Below are 18469 nucleotides of genomic sequence, written 5' to 3'. Positions count from 1 at the left end.
ATGCGACTACATATCTATATATATGGAGTTCATTTGGTTTATCAGTTGGTTATGGTGTATTCTAATAGTGAATTTCAAGAGGGCATATTCAAGAAACAAAACAATGAAAAATTTGATTTTACGGTAATCCGGTAGCAGTGGCAAAACAAGGTAGCTTTGGGTTGTAGTAAACTTCTATTTATGTACCAGATACTGAGATTTTGCACTTGATATTTTTTCGATTTTAGACTAGCTCATAATATATTTCTAGTATGGTTGTGATCTTCTGAAAATTAACAGACAAGACTAAAATTATATGTATATTTCATTCAACTGTTTCATTTACTAAAAACTTGGCAATAAAAACATTAATAAAGTGCTATTTTTTAACAAACTTTTGTACAATGTAGGGTAACTTCCGGTTCTTCTATTTCTTTCTTGCTTTGCACGAGTTTTAATTCACGTTGTGCTGATGTCACCTCGACTTTTCCGGCTTTGACATCGTCCGGTACATATGAGAGCGTTTTCCCAATAACCGCTTGTAGAGTAGCGATCGTGCGTTCCAATGTTATGCCCATGTCGAACCCAGTAAGAGTAGAGTGTGCTAGAAAAAGTGATGCAAACAAATCACCCGTTCCAGTGAACCTAATCCCATTGCCTTGCTTTGGGATAACCATTCGATAACGCTGACTGTTGTTTCCTGTGAATGAGACCATTGTTATTATTAGTTTATTTCCAGTAGTTACTTATACAAACCATTCTTATGACTAACAAGCGCCAAAAGTGAGTTCGATCCACCTAACTCGGATGAAGAAATGGCTACCGTTTTGACACCCTTGTTGTGGAACCACTCTACTGCATTCCAAGCATCCTGCTCTGATTTGACCGAAATTCCTGTTAGCAGCTCTACTTCGTATTGATTTGGTGTTACTATATCAGCCAGGGGTACAATTTCATCTCGGTAAATTGGCAGGAGTTCTTTGGGAACATACATGATTCCATCGTCTCCCATTACTGGATCGCAAACTGAAATTAGTAGTATTATTTGACATTAATAGTGTAGCGATTTTTTTTGCGGATCTCACCATAAATTAAAGATGGGTTGGAAGAGCGTAATTTTTTCAATATACTCGCAATTTCCCGCAGAAAAGCAGGATTTCCTACATATCCCGTTAGCAGGTGGGTGTACAAGGAGTGCAAATTATTGGCTACTAAGCCTGAAAACACATCGGCCAGTTCGTTTTCGTTAAGAATTTGACCCTTAAAGCCTTGTTTATACCCGGTGTGGTTGGAAAATTGCACTGAGTTGATGTTATCTACCTCGAAACCTAGAACCTGCAGGGTAGACAAACAAGAAAATTAAATTATGTAGTACATAGTATTTTTTTGGTAAACATATTTGAAACTAACTTTTAAGAGCTGCACAGAAAGTTATTATTAAGTATAAGTTTTTACCATCCGGTTAGTTTATTATTGGTGTTTTAAAATTAATTTTAAATTTGTACAACTCACACGTGACGCTATCCTTTTTTTTTTTTAAATACTCACTTGTAGCGGAAACACGGCACTCTTGTTACCAACATATCCATGCACTACATGGCTTTGTATTGAGAGCACTCGATTAATTACGGCTGACATTACTGATCTTAAAGGGAATGTTCTAGTTCTGAACTGCCTTTCTGTCGAACTACAGTTCAAAGAATCACTTTATAAATAAGCGTGTGATCAGCTGCGATAAGATAAGACATACAGTCGCAAAACGTCTCTTTAATTTTTGATAAGTAAATGTTGAGATGAGTTGCATATATTTAGCTTAGCTGCAGCTAACACTATTCAGTGAACAATGTGTAATTACTGACACAGTTTGCTACATTGTACGACAGAGTGACCTCACTTTACATCTAGACACATTCATATAGTGAAAAAATAATCACTTCAGTTACAACATTGTTGCAATCAGAACGTAAATTAATTGAAATACTGCCACCCTCGAAGGAAACATTTTTCTCGGATAGAGTCAAAACATCTGGGAATGAAAAAAAAACTACACAATGTTTATATTCAAATGGCTGATAGTATTAGTGGTAACCTGCTGCCACAAGCAGAGATGCCAGCAGTCTCAAAACAGAAAACCAACTGCTGAAATCAGTAATATAACCTGATGGGCACGTAAGAAACTAATAGGGAGTTAATATGGTTTTGAAAAGTCTATACGAGTTAGGATAAAATTTTACACAAGTGAACAGTCATATATCCTTATGATATCTGAATGAAATTTATTGAAGATTACAGTTCCGTAGAACAAATGCGTCAGAAGTGATAATAACAGGCACTTTTGGATTTCCTGGCAACAGCGTGTTCGAAATCACTGTGGGTGCACGCATGCGCGTTGCTAACTGCACTCTAAGAAATTTGGAAAATTTTCAACTCTTTCGACTTTTATCTCTTGCAAACAATAGACTTGAATAAATGTTTGTTTGTCTGTTATTATTGGCAATTATATTATTCGAATTGCTGTACTGGTTGTACTACATTATATTGAGGTATTGCAAAGATATTTTTTGCTTTCTATTTTATAACATAAAATCATTCATTTCGAATATACACAACACAAAACAAAGTGTTTTTAGTATTATTATATATTTTTGCTTTCTATTTTATAACATAAAACCATTTATTTCGAATATACACAATACAAAACAAAGTAATTTTTCCAAATTATTAGAAATAGTAGGAGGATGGTATCCAAGGCACGACTGTATAGTTGACGTAGGTCTACAATAATTTTATATTTCCCTTTGAGGCTCTGTTTCATTTGAGCTCGTTTCACTTTTGGCACGGTTAGATTTTGGCACACATGTGCCAAAAACGAGCGATTATGTCTAATCACATTTCTTAGTTTCCTTCATTATTTCAACCAATGTAAGCTCAACATTCTCCAAAAAAAGGGTATTTTGGTTCTTTATGTTGCCGAAGCAGATGACCGAATCGGTAAAACGGTTCCTGGAATGTGACCGAAACATGTGCCGGTAATATACTGATCATGATCTAAGCAGTACTAAGCCTCTAATTACTCGGGTAGTAATATCAAGTATCTAGGTCGTCAGCCTTAATTCATAAAGCAACACCTCAAACCACTTGGAACTAAAACAGATGCATTGGTGGAAATATCTATGAAAAAAAATCATGAAAAGAGAACCGTTCATTTTTGGCATGGTTCAATCTTGGCAACAGAAAAATTCTGCCGTGTCGTGTTTGGCAAAATTGAATTGGGTCTGTATTTCGATTATTTATTTGCAGCACTCTATTTTACAAGAAAAAATATTTTCTTTAACATTGATGAATGCAATTTATTCTAATACAGTCAATTTTCTTCAATACGCGAAAAGGCAAGCTTCTATACAGACCTAAATTGAGTACGATTTAGTAGAAATTAAACAATATTTATTCGTCTTGTGAATGATGGCTCACTCTCCGATCACCAAGCGGCAAAGATGTCACATAATAACATTTTCCTGCAGTTACAAGTTCATGGAAAAAAATAACGATGAAGAATTACAGTTTTAAACAAAAATGTATATTCACAGAAAATTTTAGAGTTTTATAATAGTTTTTATAAGAGTTTATAAATAAACAACGCATTTTATCTGTACAATAACCCTTATTTATATACCCTGCTATCTGCCTCTACCGACACGTACAGAATTTTGTTGTCCCCGGTGGCGCAGCGTATTTTGCGGCACCCGAATGATCATATTGAATTCTGATATTTGCTACTATACGAAACAAAAAGACAATTCAAATAAACAAATCAAACGGCAATTCCATTGTGTTCCAGTTCGCAAAACGATACCTACGCGTTAACTTAACACGCCCCACTGTGCGTCGACAGCGGCTATGTAGTCTTCCTTTGGCTTGGCTGCACACAAATGAATATCGAGTTCTACTGCACTGATAGACGACGAGTGACCAGCGCTCTATTCATACATTGATCGGTGCAGTACTGTTGCCTGTGCCAGCATGTTTTCCTTCAAGACATCAGTTTTAATAACATTCTAACAGCAGAACGTAAAACTGTCTGATAGTGGAGGTGATTACGAACTTTCCGAAAAAGCTTCACCTTCAAGACATCAAATAAGTCTAGGCTCATGGAAGCGAACATTAGTTGACCTATTGGGACGGGGAGATTCTGTCAATTTTTTTGCCACTGCTATACAGGGTATTACAGCAGGCATTTGGTGTCTACTCATGAAGTCTGTGCCAGACGTGCTCGCATGTGATTGGTACATTGTTCGTGAAAATTCGACCTTGAAACTTCTATGAAATTTTCACTGTTCAACACTACAGTGATAATGATAACTGAGGAATCACAAAATTGTCCATCATTTTATCAATCCAACGACATATTGATTATTGTAATCCATCATGTGGTTACATCAGTATTACCGTTTGAAATCTTTCATCCCAACGTTTAGTTTCCGCAGAATGTATCTCGATATAGTGCGGTTAGACGTAGTCCTACGTCAAAAATATTTTAATGTATTTTATCTAGTCGAAAATGGGAAAAGAGTTTTCCGATACGTTCGAACCAGGGGATTGGTGTGACAGTCAAACTCATTGATTCTGGTACCCAGTTTTTAGCTTGTTTGCCCCAATACAACTGAAATAAAGTAAAAGGCCCATAATTACTAATTGACTTATTTTCGAATAAACAGAAGGATAAAACAAAAACTAAACGTTTGTTTTCAGTACAATGTGTATTTTTAATGAATAGAATATTGTGTGTATCGTTCCAATTAGGGGTGTGCGAAACTGGCTTTTCTGGAGTCGAAACGAAACGAAATGAAATTAACCCTTAATTTCGGTTTCGCCAAATTAGTCGAAACGAAATCAAGGTGGATTTCGAGTTCTCGAGACGAAACGAAATTGGTCTCTAAATTTCGCGAAATTTCGAAAAATAAAATAAATGTTTCTGAAACATAGCATTACAATGATTTGTAACGTTGGAGAGTACGCTAACGAAGAACCCTTCAGTAGCTGATCGCAAGGTGCTTACCTGGTCGACGAAGAGTAACGTAGGTATTCAGATATTGATAAACCGACAATGACGAGAAAATCAAAAATGTTAAAAACTAAAATCTTGATGCATTCATTTATACAGATTATATTGCAGGTAATAGTAGCGCGATAGATACAAATGATATAAAGGTCAAACTCGAAATGTCTTTGTAAATAATAATTTAATAAACTTCTGAACTGATTCTCTTGGTTTGAATGCAACTATGTTCAAAATAGTAATCCTTCTGTCATAGCACTTTCATCATTCAAAATCCAAGTTTTGTCCTAGAGCTCGAACTGGAAAACATGAGAGATGGTAGGTAGGTTTTCAACCACTCCTGTGAGTTTTGGTGTCCCTAGCAAAGATAATTTTTCCAGAGTTTTTCCTTATGCAAACGTAAAAGCGACGAATCCGATAAGCAATTCCTCGGCGGCCTTCTGATGCATTTCTGCATTCTCTAAAAGCAGCAAAATTCACAGGAATGGTTAAAAAGCTGTAAAACCTTTGGAGGGCAACTTTTTTTTGATTTTTTTTAACACTGTTTAGTCAGACTAGACTAAGTGACATCTTTATCAATTCGAGGAAAACAAAATTTAAGTTAACTATTCTGTAAACTTTGAAGTTTTCAATATTTTTGCACATTTTTTAATATAACTTAAAATTACATTTTAACTGAGCAGTTCCACAAAAAATGTTCCAGTTTCAATTTTTTTTGTCATTTTAGATTTGGCCTAAACTTTGCTTTGCATAAACGTTTCTATAGGCTGAGAAGCTATTTAAAATGCTATTTTGGGAGGGTTATTGTGATTATAAATATTTTCAGGGCCAAAAGTTTTTTGATCAGTGTGACGTCTCTGGAAAAGTTTTAGACAGTAATTTTATCTTTCCGATAAAAAAAACTCTAAAAAATTCATTTCTTTTAATGTAAAAGAAACATTAAAACTAATATAAAAAAAGCTTATTTTTCAAAAATCTTTTTTTTTTTGCATGAAAATTACAAAAAAAATACCGAAGCGATGAAGAAGTCAAAATAAAAACGTTATATTTATATTTAAAAAAAAAATTTACAACATGGACGAGGGAATTTTTTTTCTAAGCCTAAAAGTCACACCTTCTATTCCCGTTCATTTTCGCATCCTCGCAAACTGCATACATTGCCCGCTTTATTAAACTTAAAATGTAAGTCATATGACAAAAATGAAATTAGTTCGTAAAGTAAATTTACAACATGTTTATTTTTGGAAGGACAATATTATTATCTACAACTTTGCCAAAGGCACTATGCCAATCAAACCAACTGTTTCGATTATAAAAATGTTTTAATTACCCACAGAGTGTTTGGAGATTAAAATTATTTTTTCAGCTAAATCGGTTTGTTTGACTGGCATAACTAGTGTCTCTGGTAAGGTTGTAGAAAATAATTTAGTCCTAAAAAAATATGCCCTGTGAGTTTCTGCGACACCAAAAATAATTAAATGCATTTGGGACCATTCCCAAACTACGTGGTCATATTTTGATCCCTTTTATACCCCCTACTCCCCCGTGGTCTTTCGTGGTCTTTTGTTTTGTGATCTTATTCTGCAAATATATGTACAATAAAGTATGAAAAATTTATAAAAAATAATGAAGGTTCAAGAAAGCTGATTATTAGTTATTGCGCAAATTGTAAATAGAAATTTCAGTAATATCATTTTCTAAAAACCAAAATAACAAATAGATAATGGTTGTTTATTTTTTATAATATTTCACTGTCTTTAACAAATATAATAATTTCCTTACCTGAAAGTAATTTAAAATAAGCTTTTGTGTTGAGTATATTCAAAATGATTTTTAATTTGTTGTTGAGTATCAAAATAAATAAAATTTGTTTAAGTAGTTTGATCATCTACGATAAATTTTTCGCTTATAGTTATGGTAAATTGTATACTCATCTAGAAATCATCTAGAAAAGTATTTAGTTGATAATAAGTGAAACCTTACTTTTAGTGATTTTCAGGTATCGGATTTGTAACTTAGTTTTTTTAAAATAAATTACAAAGTTTTTGAATGTCGAACAAAATATAAACATCTTTCTTTCTTCCTTCAGTTTACGAACATCCAGGTCTTATATATTGTTTTTAAGACCAAAACGTTGATTTTTTTACCGGTCGTTGAGTATTGAAATATACTTCTAGGAAAAATAACATAAATCCCGACGCATTGCAAAATAGAACTATTATTCTAAAGAAGTAAATGCCATATAAATGCCTGTTTAAAACAATAAATGCCTGTTTAAAACAAAAAAAAAATTCTTCGTTCGGATAATTTTAAAATATGTTTCAAAAATTTGATTGCAGGTAATTGGTGACAACTCTCAAAATTTCCGTGACACTTATTAATTAACAAGTCGTGTCAAATAAAGTTATTAATTAAAAAATTGCGAAAGCTTCGTCTTGACTGAGTGGCAATAATAAATTATAAGTCAGAAAAAAGACTACGTGGTCTATTCGTTAACCCACACAACCCCCGCGTGATTTTTCGTGGTCTTTTGATATCCCCCCCCCCCCTCCCGTCCCCCTATATATGACTACGTGGTTTGGGAACCTAACCTTTCTTTTCTTCTACCTTGTAAATTCGTCAAGTGCAAAGTCAGAATCACTTTTATGCTATAATCTGAACTTGTTTTTGACATTGTAAAATTTTGTGTCCCCCAAAACAAGAGTAACATTTTTCAGTTATGTGTTCAACGAGAGCGAACCATGTACTTTTTATTCATTCATTGATAAAGTATACTTTTTTGGTAACACGTTTAAAATATTTTTGATAAGGGACCTGGCAATTTTGAAACCTATGCTGACTTTGAAGTCAGAGTGTTTTGAAACAATACTAAAAATTCAGGCAATTACCACTTTTTTTGCTTGACACATCGATCACTCTGTCTGCACACTATAAGGCATGATATCTGGTCAGCCTAGTGATAGCAATGAACTATCTGAAAAAACACATTTAAATACACTACGGTGTGCGAAGAGGAGTCCTCTAACACAGAGAAATCCGAAAAAACGCTTGAAAATTTTTACAAGTCGAGTAGCATGGAACATTTGGCCTGTAAGATAGAGCTTCAGAGCTTCAGTTTTGACAGAAATTGCTATGCCCTCCTAAACGAAAGACAAAAAGTGACCTCTTTAACCTTGTGGGCTGCAAATATAACCACATTTTGATGTACGTAAAAGATGCGTAAAATTTATTCCTACAAACAAATTACTAGATACCTTGTAGCGCATTTGGACGGCTTCATATTCCTCGAATATGACTTCAGTGATGACATGAATTTTATGCTCTGAAATACCTCCCGCATGATGTTAAGGTTTTGTCTTTAAAAACAAAAATTACCAGCTGAGAGTTTATTCTTCTATGTCTGACTTAGTTTACCACATATCTGTTGAGATATATTCTATTTAATTAATAGTCGCAATTAGCACAAACCAAAATAATGTAATAATGTGCATCGGAAATTTGGTCCGAAATTTCGCAAAATTTCGTAATCGTCGAAATTGGAAGTTTAATTTCGCGAAATTTTAGGCGGAATTTAGCGAAATTCAACGAAATTTTTCGGCAATTTCGCGAAACCGAAATTTCGGGAAATTTCGAGTTTTGCGAAATTATACGGAATCATTCGAAATCTCGCACAGCCTTAGTTCCAATAAAGTATTAATAAGTGAATAAAGCTTACAGCCTTATTGGGAGAAGTCATCCAAGCATCTAATGGTTGTGATAAGCTTTTATTAAAAGGAAAAGAAAAACAGACTGCAGCGAGGGAATTTTGCGGTGTTCGATCAAAACAGACATTCATACCGTGAGCTTGGTTTGAAGCAGCTCAAGCACACAATTTTCTATCCAATTTTGTAATTATTTCTTCCTACTACAATATTACCAAGCGACTAGTGTAACAAAAGTGTTTTAACAAGGGTTATCACATTTTGGACTTTGAAAATTAACAGATCGATATTTGATCTGGAAACAATGGGAAACAAAATCCGAAGCCAATGTTCTTGGAGTCCAGCAATATTAGGAAAAAATATTTTCTTAAACCCTTCAAACATGTTGAATTGTACGTATCTATCGACAAAATGTTTTACAACCACAAATAACACACTTATTCTCGTTTTAATTGTTCAGTAATTTTTATTACGGTCATGTTCAGTAAATTTGAAAAAATACTGATCATTTTGTAATTTTCTCAAAAATGACTGATGTCGGTTGAAGTTTTTACCGAATTACCGTTATGCAAAAGGCACTTGACGAGCTCAGCAAAAAACATTACTGACCTTTTCTGTAAACTAAAGTATGTTCTGCACTTTCATAAAGTTCAGTAAATATTTGACGATCTGTCAGCATCTTCCTAGGTGTTGCTGAAAACTCTTCAATTGTTTAACTGAATTCTTGTTGTTTTTTACTATACTGCTCGGCAGTTTTTCTGCATCTGTCAAAACGAAACATCAAATGTCCGCCATTTTCAAATATTCAAAGTTCCGAAGCTAAGTTTTTGAGTGTTTCGCGTGTTCAAAAAAAAAATGGATATCTTACTTTCAAATCTACAAGAAAACGACGTGGAGGTACACGATCTATTCAGTCAGCATATGGAAATTTTTTCACCACAGGAGAGCAGTTTACTAGAAACCTGCAACAAAAAGCCTGCAGGGATGGTTTCTCCTCAGAGGAAATACGAGAGAAGTGAGATTCTGACTTTGCTCTGTTTTCAAATCGCCTGCTCTTCTCTTTGTTGTTTGGACTAATTTCTCGTGCACAGAGCACAGAGGATTGGGAAACTCATACAAAGAGGAAGTAAATTGTTCCTAAACACAGAGTGGCTCTTTGTAAAACTTTGTGAAACTCGTTTTGGTTTGCTCGATGGGCTGGTTATATGTATTGGTAACAAAATTACATGAATAATTGTATAACGATAGGAGTCAGGGTCGTTGCGATTAACTTCCGATTATGAAACGAAAGCTTGAACAAGTGGCAAAACTATTATAAAAAAGTTATTGTCATGTTCTTCGATGAATTTTCATTTTAGAAGCACTATGAACTCATTTAGTGTGTTTCGTTACCATTTTTATATCATTTTGAAGCAGAATACTTCTCTCAGGAAGTTCGGCTACATAGGGATGTGAAATGAAAATCTAAAACCGAAAAAAGTGAAAAATATGTCCAATTTTAAATGCCAATAAATCGGTTAGTATTCGATGGATTTCCTTCGTTCTTGCAGCAATAGATTTGAAAATCTTCTAAGATTCTCCCCAAAAGAAGATAATTGTAATTTTATTATTCACACTATTGTACTATTGAAAATAGTCAAACCTTGTCAAAATGAAAAAATTCGACCTCTGATTGGTCGTTATATGATTGCTTCCCAAGCACTGTCGACAGAATCATATACCTTGCAATTTTAAACATGCTATTTGGCCTATATAAGAGCCTGTTTCAGCCGAAGCCGCTCAACCTTGAGCTGAAAAACTTGAGTCGAGAATTTTTCGAACACCTGGCAGCGATCTTTAATAAGTGCCTGGAGCTCAGCTATTTTCCGTCTCACTGGAAGCGAGCTAAAGTGATCCCCATCCATAAACCTGGTAAGGACCCTACCAAGGCTAAAAACTATCGTCCCATCAGCCTATTATCGTGCATCTCGAAGTTGATCGAAAAATTGATTCTTAGTCGCTTACTAGAATTCGTAAACCAGAATAACTCTTCCCCCATGAATAAGAATCTTCCTCCCAGAACAGTTCGGGTTTAGACAGGGTCACTTCACCGTTCACCAACTGACTAGAGTTACTCAGATCCCAAGGCGGAACAAGTCCGTTAGTAAAACATCTGCTATGGCATTGTTGGACATCGAAAAAGCGTTCGATAATGTCTGGCATGATGGCCTGGTGTTTAAGCTGCAGTGATTCAACTTCCCGATCTTCATCGTGAAGATCATCAAGAATCATCTGTCGAATAGATCATTCCAGGTCTTCCTCAACAACATTCCCTCTGATACGTTTAACGTAGATGCTGGGGTCCCACAGGGAAGCCTTCATGGTCCCATCCTGTACATAATATTTACCTCAGATGCTCCTCCCCTTCCGGGTGGTGGCATCCTGTCTATGTTTGCAGACGACACTGCCATTATCTACAAAGGTCGAGTGATTAGAGCTTTGACGCGTAGACTACAAGAGGGTCTGGATGTTTTATCCGACTATTTCAACAGCTGGAAGATCTGCATCAATGCAGCTAAGACCCAAGTTATTATATTCCCGCAATCAACTCGACTTGTTCCACCTGCCAATGTAAGAATCCATCTCAATAACACTCCCATCGAATGGTCGAGTGAGGTTGTCTATCTTGGTCTCTCCCTGGACCAAAAACTTCTATTTCGTTCACACGTAGTGAAAACTGTTACCAAGTGCAACATACTGACTAAATCCCTCTATCCTCTCATTAATAGGAAATCCACTCTTTCCCTCACTAACAAGCTTGCCGTTCACAAGCAAATAATTTTACCGGTCATAGAGTACGCTCTAACTGTCTGGGAGGGCTGCGCTAAAACCCACCATCTTAAACTTCAGATTGTTCAGAATAAAATATTACGTATGATCCTAAACACCCCTCCGAGGACACGAAACTCTGAGATCCATCGCCTGGCTGGTATTCAGGTGCTGGAAGAACGGAGAACAACATCGTTGACTAGGTTCAGAGAGTCCTGCGCCAGGTCACCTCACCAGACCATTCGTGAGCTGGTACCTTAGTTTTAAGTTAATTTTAAGCTAGTTATTCGTAGCTAAGTAGGTTATAAAAATTTATTTTTCAAATAAAAACAAGTCCTATAAAGGAAAAACTGTGAAATTCTACACAAATAATGTAAATCTATAGATATAAGTAACCAACAAACCTCAGAACAAAGATGCAGAGCCTTGAAAGGCTTAACAATTATTATGTAAACCATATGTAACCATATAAAATTATGAATAAATATACTTTGAGTTAAAAAAAAAACAAAAAAGAAGCCGCTCATAATAGTTCTAGACAGCGACAACAGCAGTCGTCCTCCCTTAGCAGAAGCACTAGCAGTGCAGTGGATACCAGCGATGGCGGATAGCGGCAACAGCTGTGGCGTAGCAATGGATAGCGCACTATTTGCAGCGGATCCCAGCAACGATAGCAGCTCGGCTTGCTGATGCAGGAACAGCGGATACCAATGGCAGCGTAAAGCGGCAACAACTGTAGCATGGCTATGGATAGCGCACTAGTTGCAGCGGATCTCAGCATCGACAGCGGCTGATGCAGTGAGGCACTTTAGTGAAATGCAGTCTCTGTGGCACTAGTAAGTGCATTCAATGAAAAGTTGACCCATTTTGACAACACGTGAGCCGTCTAGTTTTGAGTGTTATATCAGCATTTCACTGTTTACTTTATCACAACGAATCCTTTGTTCGCACTGTCAGTGATAACGCAAAGATGTAATCGGCATCTTATCCGATACTAAATTTAACAACAAATTGTCCTTTTCAGGATGAAATAAAATCCTGATGATTGAAGAGTTAATGTTTTCTCTTGAGTTAATTTACATTTTTAAATTTGTAAAAGTTATAAATTTTACTTTATTTCCGTGTCTCAGAACGTACTGAATTATCTTTTCCTTCAGTCATGAGCACCACATCCGAAAAAATTTCATCTCAAAATTTAAAAATTGTCAGGCCCCAACCATGACAAGCAACTTACTATGTTATTGAAAATAGTCAACCCTTGTTGAAGCGCAAAATTCGATTGATCTGATTAGTCAACGTTTATTCACTAGAAAAAATGACTGACACGCAAGCAGCCGAGTTATCTTTCTTGTAAAAGTATTCTACTTCAACCTTGCGGTCGTGGCTTTGCACACAACCCTCCTGTTATTTTAAGTTTATATTTACTTACGTGCCATTATTTTTATTCGGATCTTTTTTTGTACGGAGTTTTTTACGCGATTTTTTAAAATTACGCGGTTTTTTTATACGCGGATTTTTTCAACGCGGTACAACCAACCGCGTAAAAAAAGACCCCAGTGTAAATCCAAGCGGTGCGGTTAGAAAACACGGGCGTAAAAAGGTTAAAAAAGGTAAGGCCATACATAAATCGCGTCGTTATATTTCTAAGATCTGATACATTTTTATCGGAAAGAATAGTAAACGTTCTAAATTTAAAAAAAATCATATTTCTAAGATATGATGTTTGATTATCATTATACGGGTAAAAAATGAAATTGAAATTAACTGAGTTTACTGCGTTACTGTTCGAGTTCGGAAAAAGCAATCATTTGAAGTACAAAAATGAAACTTCATCTTTCAAAGATTTATTGCTTACTTATCGATATATAGTTTAGAACTCAAAATCGTACATAAGTGCCTTCACTACATTACTGTTCGACTTGAGAAAAAGTTAGAACATTTAGAGTTAGAGTTATCCTTACTGAGATTCATTCTGAACTTGGTCAATATTTGCCCGAGTCCATTGAATTCTCGTTCAACTGAAACCTGTGTGCAAGGTAGTTGAAGCACAGTCAGGGCTAAAATAGATAAATCGCTGTCATGCTTTGCATATTTTTCCCAGTATGCAAGTACATTAGCATCTAATGGCAGGCACATGTCTATCTGAATTCGACGTATTCGTTTCTCAATATCAATGTCACTAGATGACTTCGACAGTCTCTTAGAAAGCAGGAACTTTTGAACCCGATGTAAGTCGATCGGACTCGGACTTGCTGTTGGAGAAGTTGATGTCTTTTCCGGTGTCGTTGCAGTAGTTCGTAGAGATTGAATGGCTTTCCAGGTTACCAGTAAATGTTGCTAAAATCAAAAACAAATTTTAAAAACAAATCATATATAAATTAAAATAACTTTTCTGTGTAAACATACGATGGCTGTTTCCTTCTGCTCCGAAGTTAGTACCGCTGGTTCAAAATCAGTTAGGCGAGGATCGACATATAGAGCCGCCAGGAATACAGCATTATCCATCCACATGTGTCTGCGGTGATTTAATGCCTTGAGCAGCCGCTTCGAAATTGTATCTCCAATTTCCTGCAACTCAAGACAGCACTCTTGCCAATAAAGGTAAAAGGAACCACATAGCAAAGTTTCCTCCTGAATACGTTTAGTTAGTATATACACCGGTTTGGCTGCCAATACGAATTGATCCACTCGTTGCCAAAATTTTGTGTTGAATGACTTCAATAGTTGCGGCGGTAGAAGGCTAATTATAAAATCCTTTTCATCTTGCAACCGATTGATCATTAAGTAAGCGGACCCCCAACGCGTATCGCCATCCAAAAACGGTAGATTTCGAGATTGGTCCAGCTTGAAGGAATTCACATATGGTTGACAACGCATAATCTTCACGAGCTTTCTGGCGTTAGTAAGAAACCTCGACAGTGATTTGGTTTTTAGTACATCGTAGACTAGACAGAAAGCTGAACTGTGGGCGCTGCGCATCTAACGCTGGTTAAATGAGTGTTCACTACAGGCAGACCATCTTGCAATTCAAGGAGCTCAAACTCGTCTTCATCTTCCTCATCAAGGTCTTCGATTTCATGATCATCACTAAAAGAAGACAATTGTATTTCATGTTATTTTTACAGAAATATTTACCTGGTCAATTCATAGTTCTCAGCGTAATCTATGCATTCTGGATCTTCCAGGACCAACTCTAGTTCTTCATCATCTATTTTGTAATCGTCGTCACCATACAAAGTATCTTTAATTTGCTTGTTTCGGAACAATCCGGAAGCTTTTATGAAATTTTGACCATTGTCCGTCGTGATTGTATAAATTTGCTTAATCAGGATTGATGCCCTGTGCTTTCTTGCATAGCAAGAGCGTAGATGACGATTTTTCCTTGATGAATGAACTGGACATTGATTCCTAATATGCTCCTGCCTCTGCGGGATGCGATATCCGCCTTTACGCTGATTAATTTTCCGCGAAGCTGAGATGATATGTATTCCACGACTTTATTGGGAATTTCGTTGGCGAGGAGGAACCGTAATCCATCGACTTCTTTTTCTCGAATTAACTTCTCTGGAACTGGATGCAGCAGTAGTTTGCTTATCGTCATTCAATAAATTTAGCTCTATGCCCTTTTCCTTGTGCTTAGTGATTATATGCCTTTTCAAATTAAACTTAGCATTACACCGAAACGTTTTAGAATCACCACACAATGAACAAATTGTAACGATGGTTTGCGTTAAAAACTTTTTTTTGGAACAAACTTAAAAAATCTCCTTCCGACCAACGTCTTCCCGACATTTTGCTTTCAACTCGAATCTCAAACTGCGGCTTTGCTCACCGTTCGTTCGCCGCGGTTTCGGATGACGGCAGAGTTGCCAAGCAGTTCGTAGTTTTCTTTAGCAAGAATGGATATTGCGTTGAAATTAATATCCAATACCTTATTAATAGTAAAAGTTACATATATTATTCCATGATTTGATTTTAAGAATTGAGAACTGTTTAAAGTTCCAAATAAGGCAAAAATTTTCACTTTGGATTACTTTTTTCACGCATGCACATATTAGTGACTTCGCTTGAAGTGTAAACTCATGGATTTCGCTTCACATTGATGGTAAGATACAGGCTATTAAAATATTTGCGTGGTTCATAGCCAGGTTTTCCCTGCTGATTTTACTGTCAAAAATTTACACTTTTTTACTTCGCACGGAGTTTCCAACTATGCTTAACAGAAAAATCAAAGTTAATCAATGACAAACACAAGGAAATTGTAGACCTAGCAATTACAAACATAGTTTCTTAGCCAATATTAACGGCAACATTGCTGCAAACGAGAAGTGAAGATGAGAGAGCGTCTATACGTGCTTACGCGCTCTAGCGCTTATGGCAAGTGCGATGACAACAAGTTCTCAGTACAAAGAATAACAAAGAGTAAAATTTTGCTTTACCGTTTCTCATTGTTCGTCCGCGTGATTTTTCTTTGTGGAGGTGATTTTCTCAACAGCTGCAGCCGTTCTCCTCAAAGTGGAAGTTGCAAAGTTTACTCTTTGTGCACTTAAATTGAGCAAATAACATCCCTGAAAGCCTGTATTCATCATAACATTAAACGTATCAAGTTTTTACTCGAATATGCTGGGAACACCAGTATAATCGATCTAAACAATCCGAAATTCCTTTCTAAAATCATTCAACAGTTGCAATAGCAACTTTCACAATGGTTCATATTTCTCTCGTAACCATGAAAAAACTTTACGTTTACAGAATGCTCGGTAATTTGTGACGAATCGTCAGCTTTGTAAATTTACAGAACGCTCGGTAATTCGTGACGAATAGTCAGCTTTGTAAATACCGAATCATGCAGCAATTTTTGATGAACGCTTCGTAAATTTTTACTGAGCTATCTTCTATGTTTGACGTTTCAGCGAGAATGAATGATGGCTCAGCTGTTGAGAACTCGTTAAAAAGATTGCTGAGTTCGGTAAAAGAAACTAATGTCGAATTCGTTTTTACGGCAGGACTATCCCGTCCCGGACTACGCTTTGCAGCTTAAAAAAAACACTTTCCGAGCAGTTGCAATGGTGTGCGTATAATACCAGAGGTAGCTGTCACTTTTGTTTTGGTCATTATCGCCATTGTCTTTTATCGCGTTTGTGCTGCTGTACGAAAAATTTGCCAATTTACTGAAAAATTACAAAATAACAAATAAAATTCAATCTGATGTTAGACACGCGAAGAACGATAATCAAAGCAAACCGATTTTGACACATTTTTTTTTATTTTGACACATACGTGTGAATGTGTTGGTGTCTTCAAAACTGCACTCTGTTTCTTGCGCGGACTGTCCGGGACAGAAAAAGGGTAGTCCGGGATAGTCCGGAAAATGTAAAAAAAACAGTGATAGGACAAAGTGTAGTCCGCGGGGTAGCTACACCGCAAAAACGAAAACGACATAAGTGTGAATGTAACGGCTTGCAGCAAATATACTGTGTAATATTCCCGTCGATCCAAACAGCATGAGTCCTAACCACAGACAAACAGACGTACTACGAAAGTTATTTTCGAGGATCAAAATCACGGTCAATTCAAATGAGTTTCAGCTATGCGGAATATTCCCAGCGATGGAGGCGCTGATGTGCTTTTTCCTTTTGAACTCAGTTGACAGTTGCCTCGCGCCGTGTTGCCAAAACAGCAGAAAGACCGAAAGTTCATCTTTTGCGAAATATGTCCAGTAGGTGTCGCACAAGTTAGTCGAAATCATATATTTTTATAGTTTTGTGTGGAGTGGTACGTCTGTTTGTCTGTGTCCTAACTACATAATTTTCCAATTCTATTTGAAACAAATTGCAATGAAAAAATGTTTAAACTTATTAAAATTGTTTTTCAATAAAAGCGTAAAAAAATATTTGTTATTATAGTTTTAAAATAAATATATTTTGACGAGTAATTCATTTATTTTTGATAGAAAGCTTCACGAAACTAAGCATAAAAACATGTACAAAATATGCAATACACTAATTAAATAATCTATGCTTACGGTACCACAAAAAAGTAACATTTGTGAAGTAAACATGAGGGAAAAATATTTTGTTTATATTAACAGGATTTCCTATGATAAACATTCGAAACTCGAGCAACTTCTCTCTGTCTAGTTATAGTTCTACCGAATTGAAAGTTTAATTGAACATACGAATTCAAGTGGTACTTGAAATTACAAACTTTCGGTACCGTTCCGTAGGCAGAGCCGGTCTGCACCAATGAGTATAAAAGAGAGGTGAGGAGAAAACCTACTAACACTTGCACGCGCCCCTCTGCTTGCCCCCTTCTGCCCAGAGATGATGCCAAATAGTGACGTAGCTATTTGAGTTTACCATTGAGTTCGTCTAGTTGTTTACATTTGAAGCATTTACTAATACTAGGAAAATGCACTCTCCTCCTCACCTCTCTTTTATGCTCATTGGGTCTGCACTAGCAGCTAGAAAACATCACAAGTGTTAGCTCGGATGCAGCTTGAGGAGGGCCAAATACAATGAAATATTCCGACCGTTTCCGTTCCTGTTCAGATCTGATCGGTCTACCGTTGGCGCAGGGCAAGCAGCTACCTGATGTACCCAGCCGTAATCCGATAGTTGTGCCTGTCTAGTGGTAACGGTTTGCATTTGTTGAGATGAGCAGATTTCGATAAGGTTCGGGTGAAAGGAACAAGGCACGCTTCAGTCGATGTTCAATTAGCACAGTTGGCGATGAGATGAAGGTTGATTTGTTTGCGGGTTATCCGAGATTTACTGTTTCTTTTATGTAGGAAGTAAATGTAGCATTTACAGCCGACAATAATAGAAGGAATCTTGTAATCTACGAAATCGATGCAAATTGCACTGTAATGTGATATATTCTATTATTGTTCTACAAACGGATAATTTTTGTGGTTTTATACAGT

At 36.2% G+C, this 18469-nt stretch overlaps 3 protein-coding genes across 9 annotated transcripts in view; 1 reads left to right on the top strand and 2 right to left on the bottom strand.

The window, feature by feature from the left end:
* LOC129719851 (basic helix-loop-helix neural transcription factor TAP) overlaps positions 1-18469 on the top strand; it is a 58048-nt gene that overhangs the window by 256 nt on the left and 39323 nt on the right. The gene's annotated exons all lie outside the window — the stretch shown is intronic.
* On the bottom strand, positions 287-2034 carry LOC129719852 (pyridoxal kinase). The gene is made up of 4 exons (XM_055671267.1): positions 1528-2034; positions 1065-1314; positions 736-1005; positions 287-679 (listed from the first exon to the last, which is right to left on the bottom strand). Exons 1-4 carry the CDS (start codon positions 1615-1617, stop codon positions 366-368), a joined length of 924 nt encoding a protein of 307 aa, XP_055527242.1. The 5' UTR covers positions 1618-2034; the 3' UTR covers positions 287-365.
* On the bottom strand, positions 10729-14813 carry LOC129719753 (uncharacterized). The gene is made up of 4 exons (XM_055671153.1): positions 14680-14813; positions 13951-14631; positions 13657-13881; positions 10729-11007 (listed from the first exon to the last, which is right to left on the bottom strand). Exons 2-4 carry the CDS (start codon positions 14521-14523, stop codon positions 10729-10731), a joined length of 1077 nt encoding a protein of 358 aa, XP_055527128.1. The 5' UTR covers positions 14524-14631; positions 14680-14813.

Source organism: Wyeomyia smithii, chromosome 2, assembly GCF_029784165.1.
Source record: "Wyeomyia smithii strain HCP4-BCI-WySm-NY-G18 chromosome 2, ASM2978416v1, whole genome shotgun sequence".
In the NCBI taxonomy this organism is placed as follows: domain Eukaryota; kingdom Metazoa; phylum Arthropoda; class Insecta; order Diptera; family Culicidae; genus Wyeomyia; species Wyeomyia smithii.
Note: the sequence above shows the minus strand (reverse complement) of the source record. Positions and strands in the feature narration are given on the sequence as shown.

What these genes read in the sequence shown, in the direction of transcription:
- LOC129719753 (XM_055671153.1), bottom strand. Translation starts at nt 14,523, where the DNA reads ATGCGCAGCGCCCACAGTTCAGCTTTCTGTCTAGTCTACGATGTACTA. An exon ending in AGCAGAAGGAAACAGCCATC is followed by an intron (nt 13,882 to 13,950) that starts GTATGTTTACAC and finishes TTTTGATTTTAG; the next exon opens with CAACATTTACTGGTAACCTG. An exon ending in GCCTGCCATTAGATGCTAAT is followed by an intron (nt 11,008 to 13,656) that starts GTACTTGCATAC and finishes TCTATTCGACAG; the next exon opens with ATGATTCTTGATGATCTTCA.
- LOC129719852 (XM_055671267.1), bottom strand. Translation starts at nt 1,617, where the DNA reads ATGTCAGCCGTAATTAATCGAGTGCTCTCAATACAAAGCCATGTAGTG. An exon ending in CAACCCATCTTTAATTTATG is followed by an intron (nt 1,006 to 1,064) that starts GTGAGATCCGCA and finishes TACTAATTTCAG; the next exon opens with TTTGCGATCCAGTAATGGGA. An exon ending in GCTTGTTAGTCATAAGAATG is followed by an intron (nt 680 to 735) that starts GTTTGTATAAGT and finishes TCTCATTCACAG; the next exon opens with GAAACAACAGTCAGCGTTAT.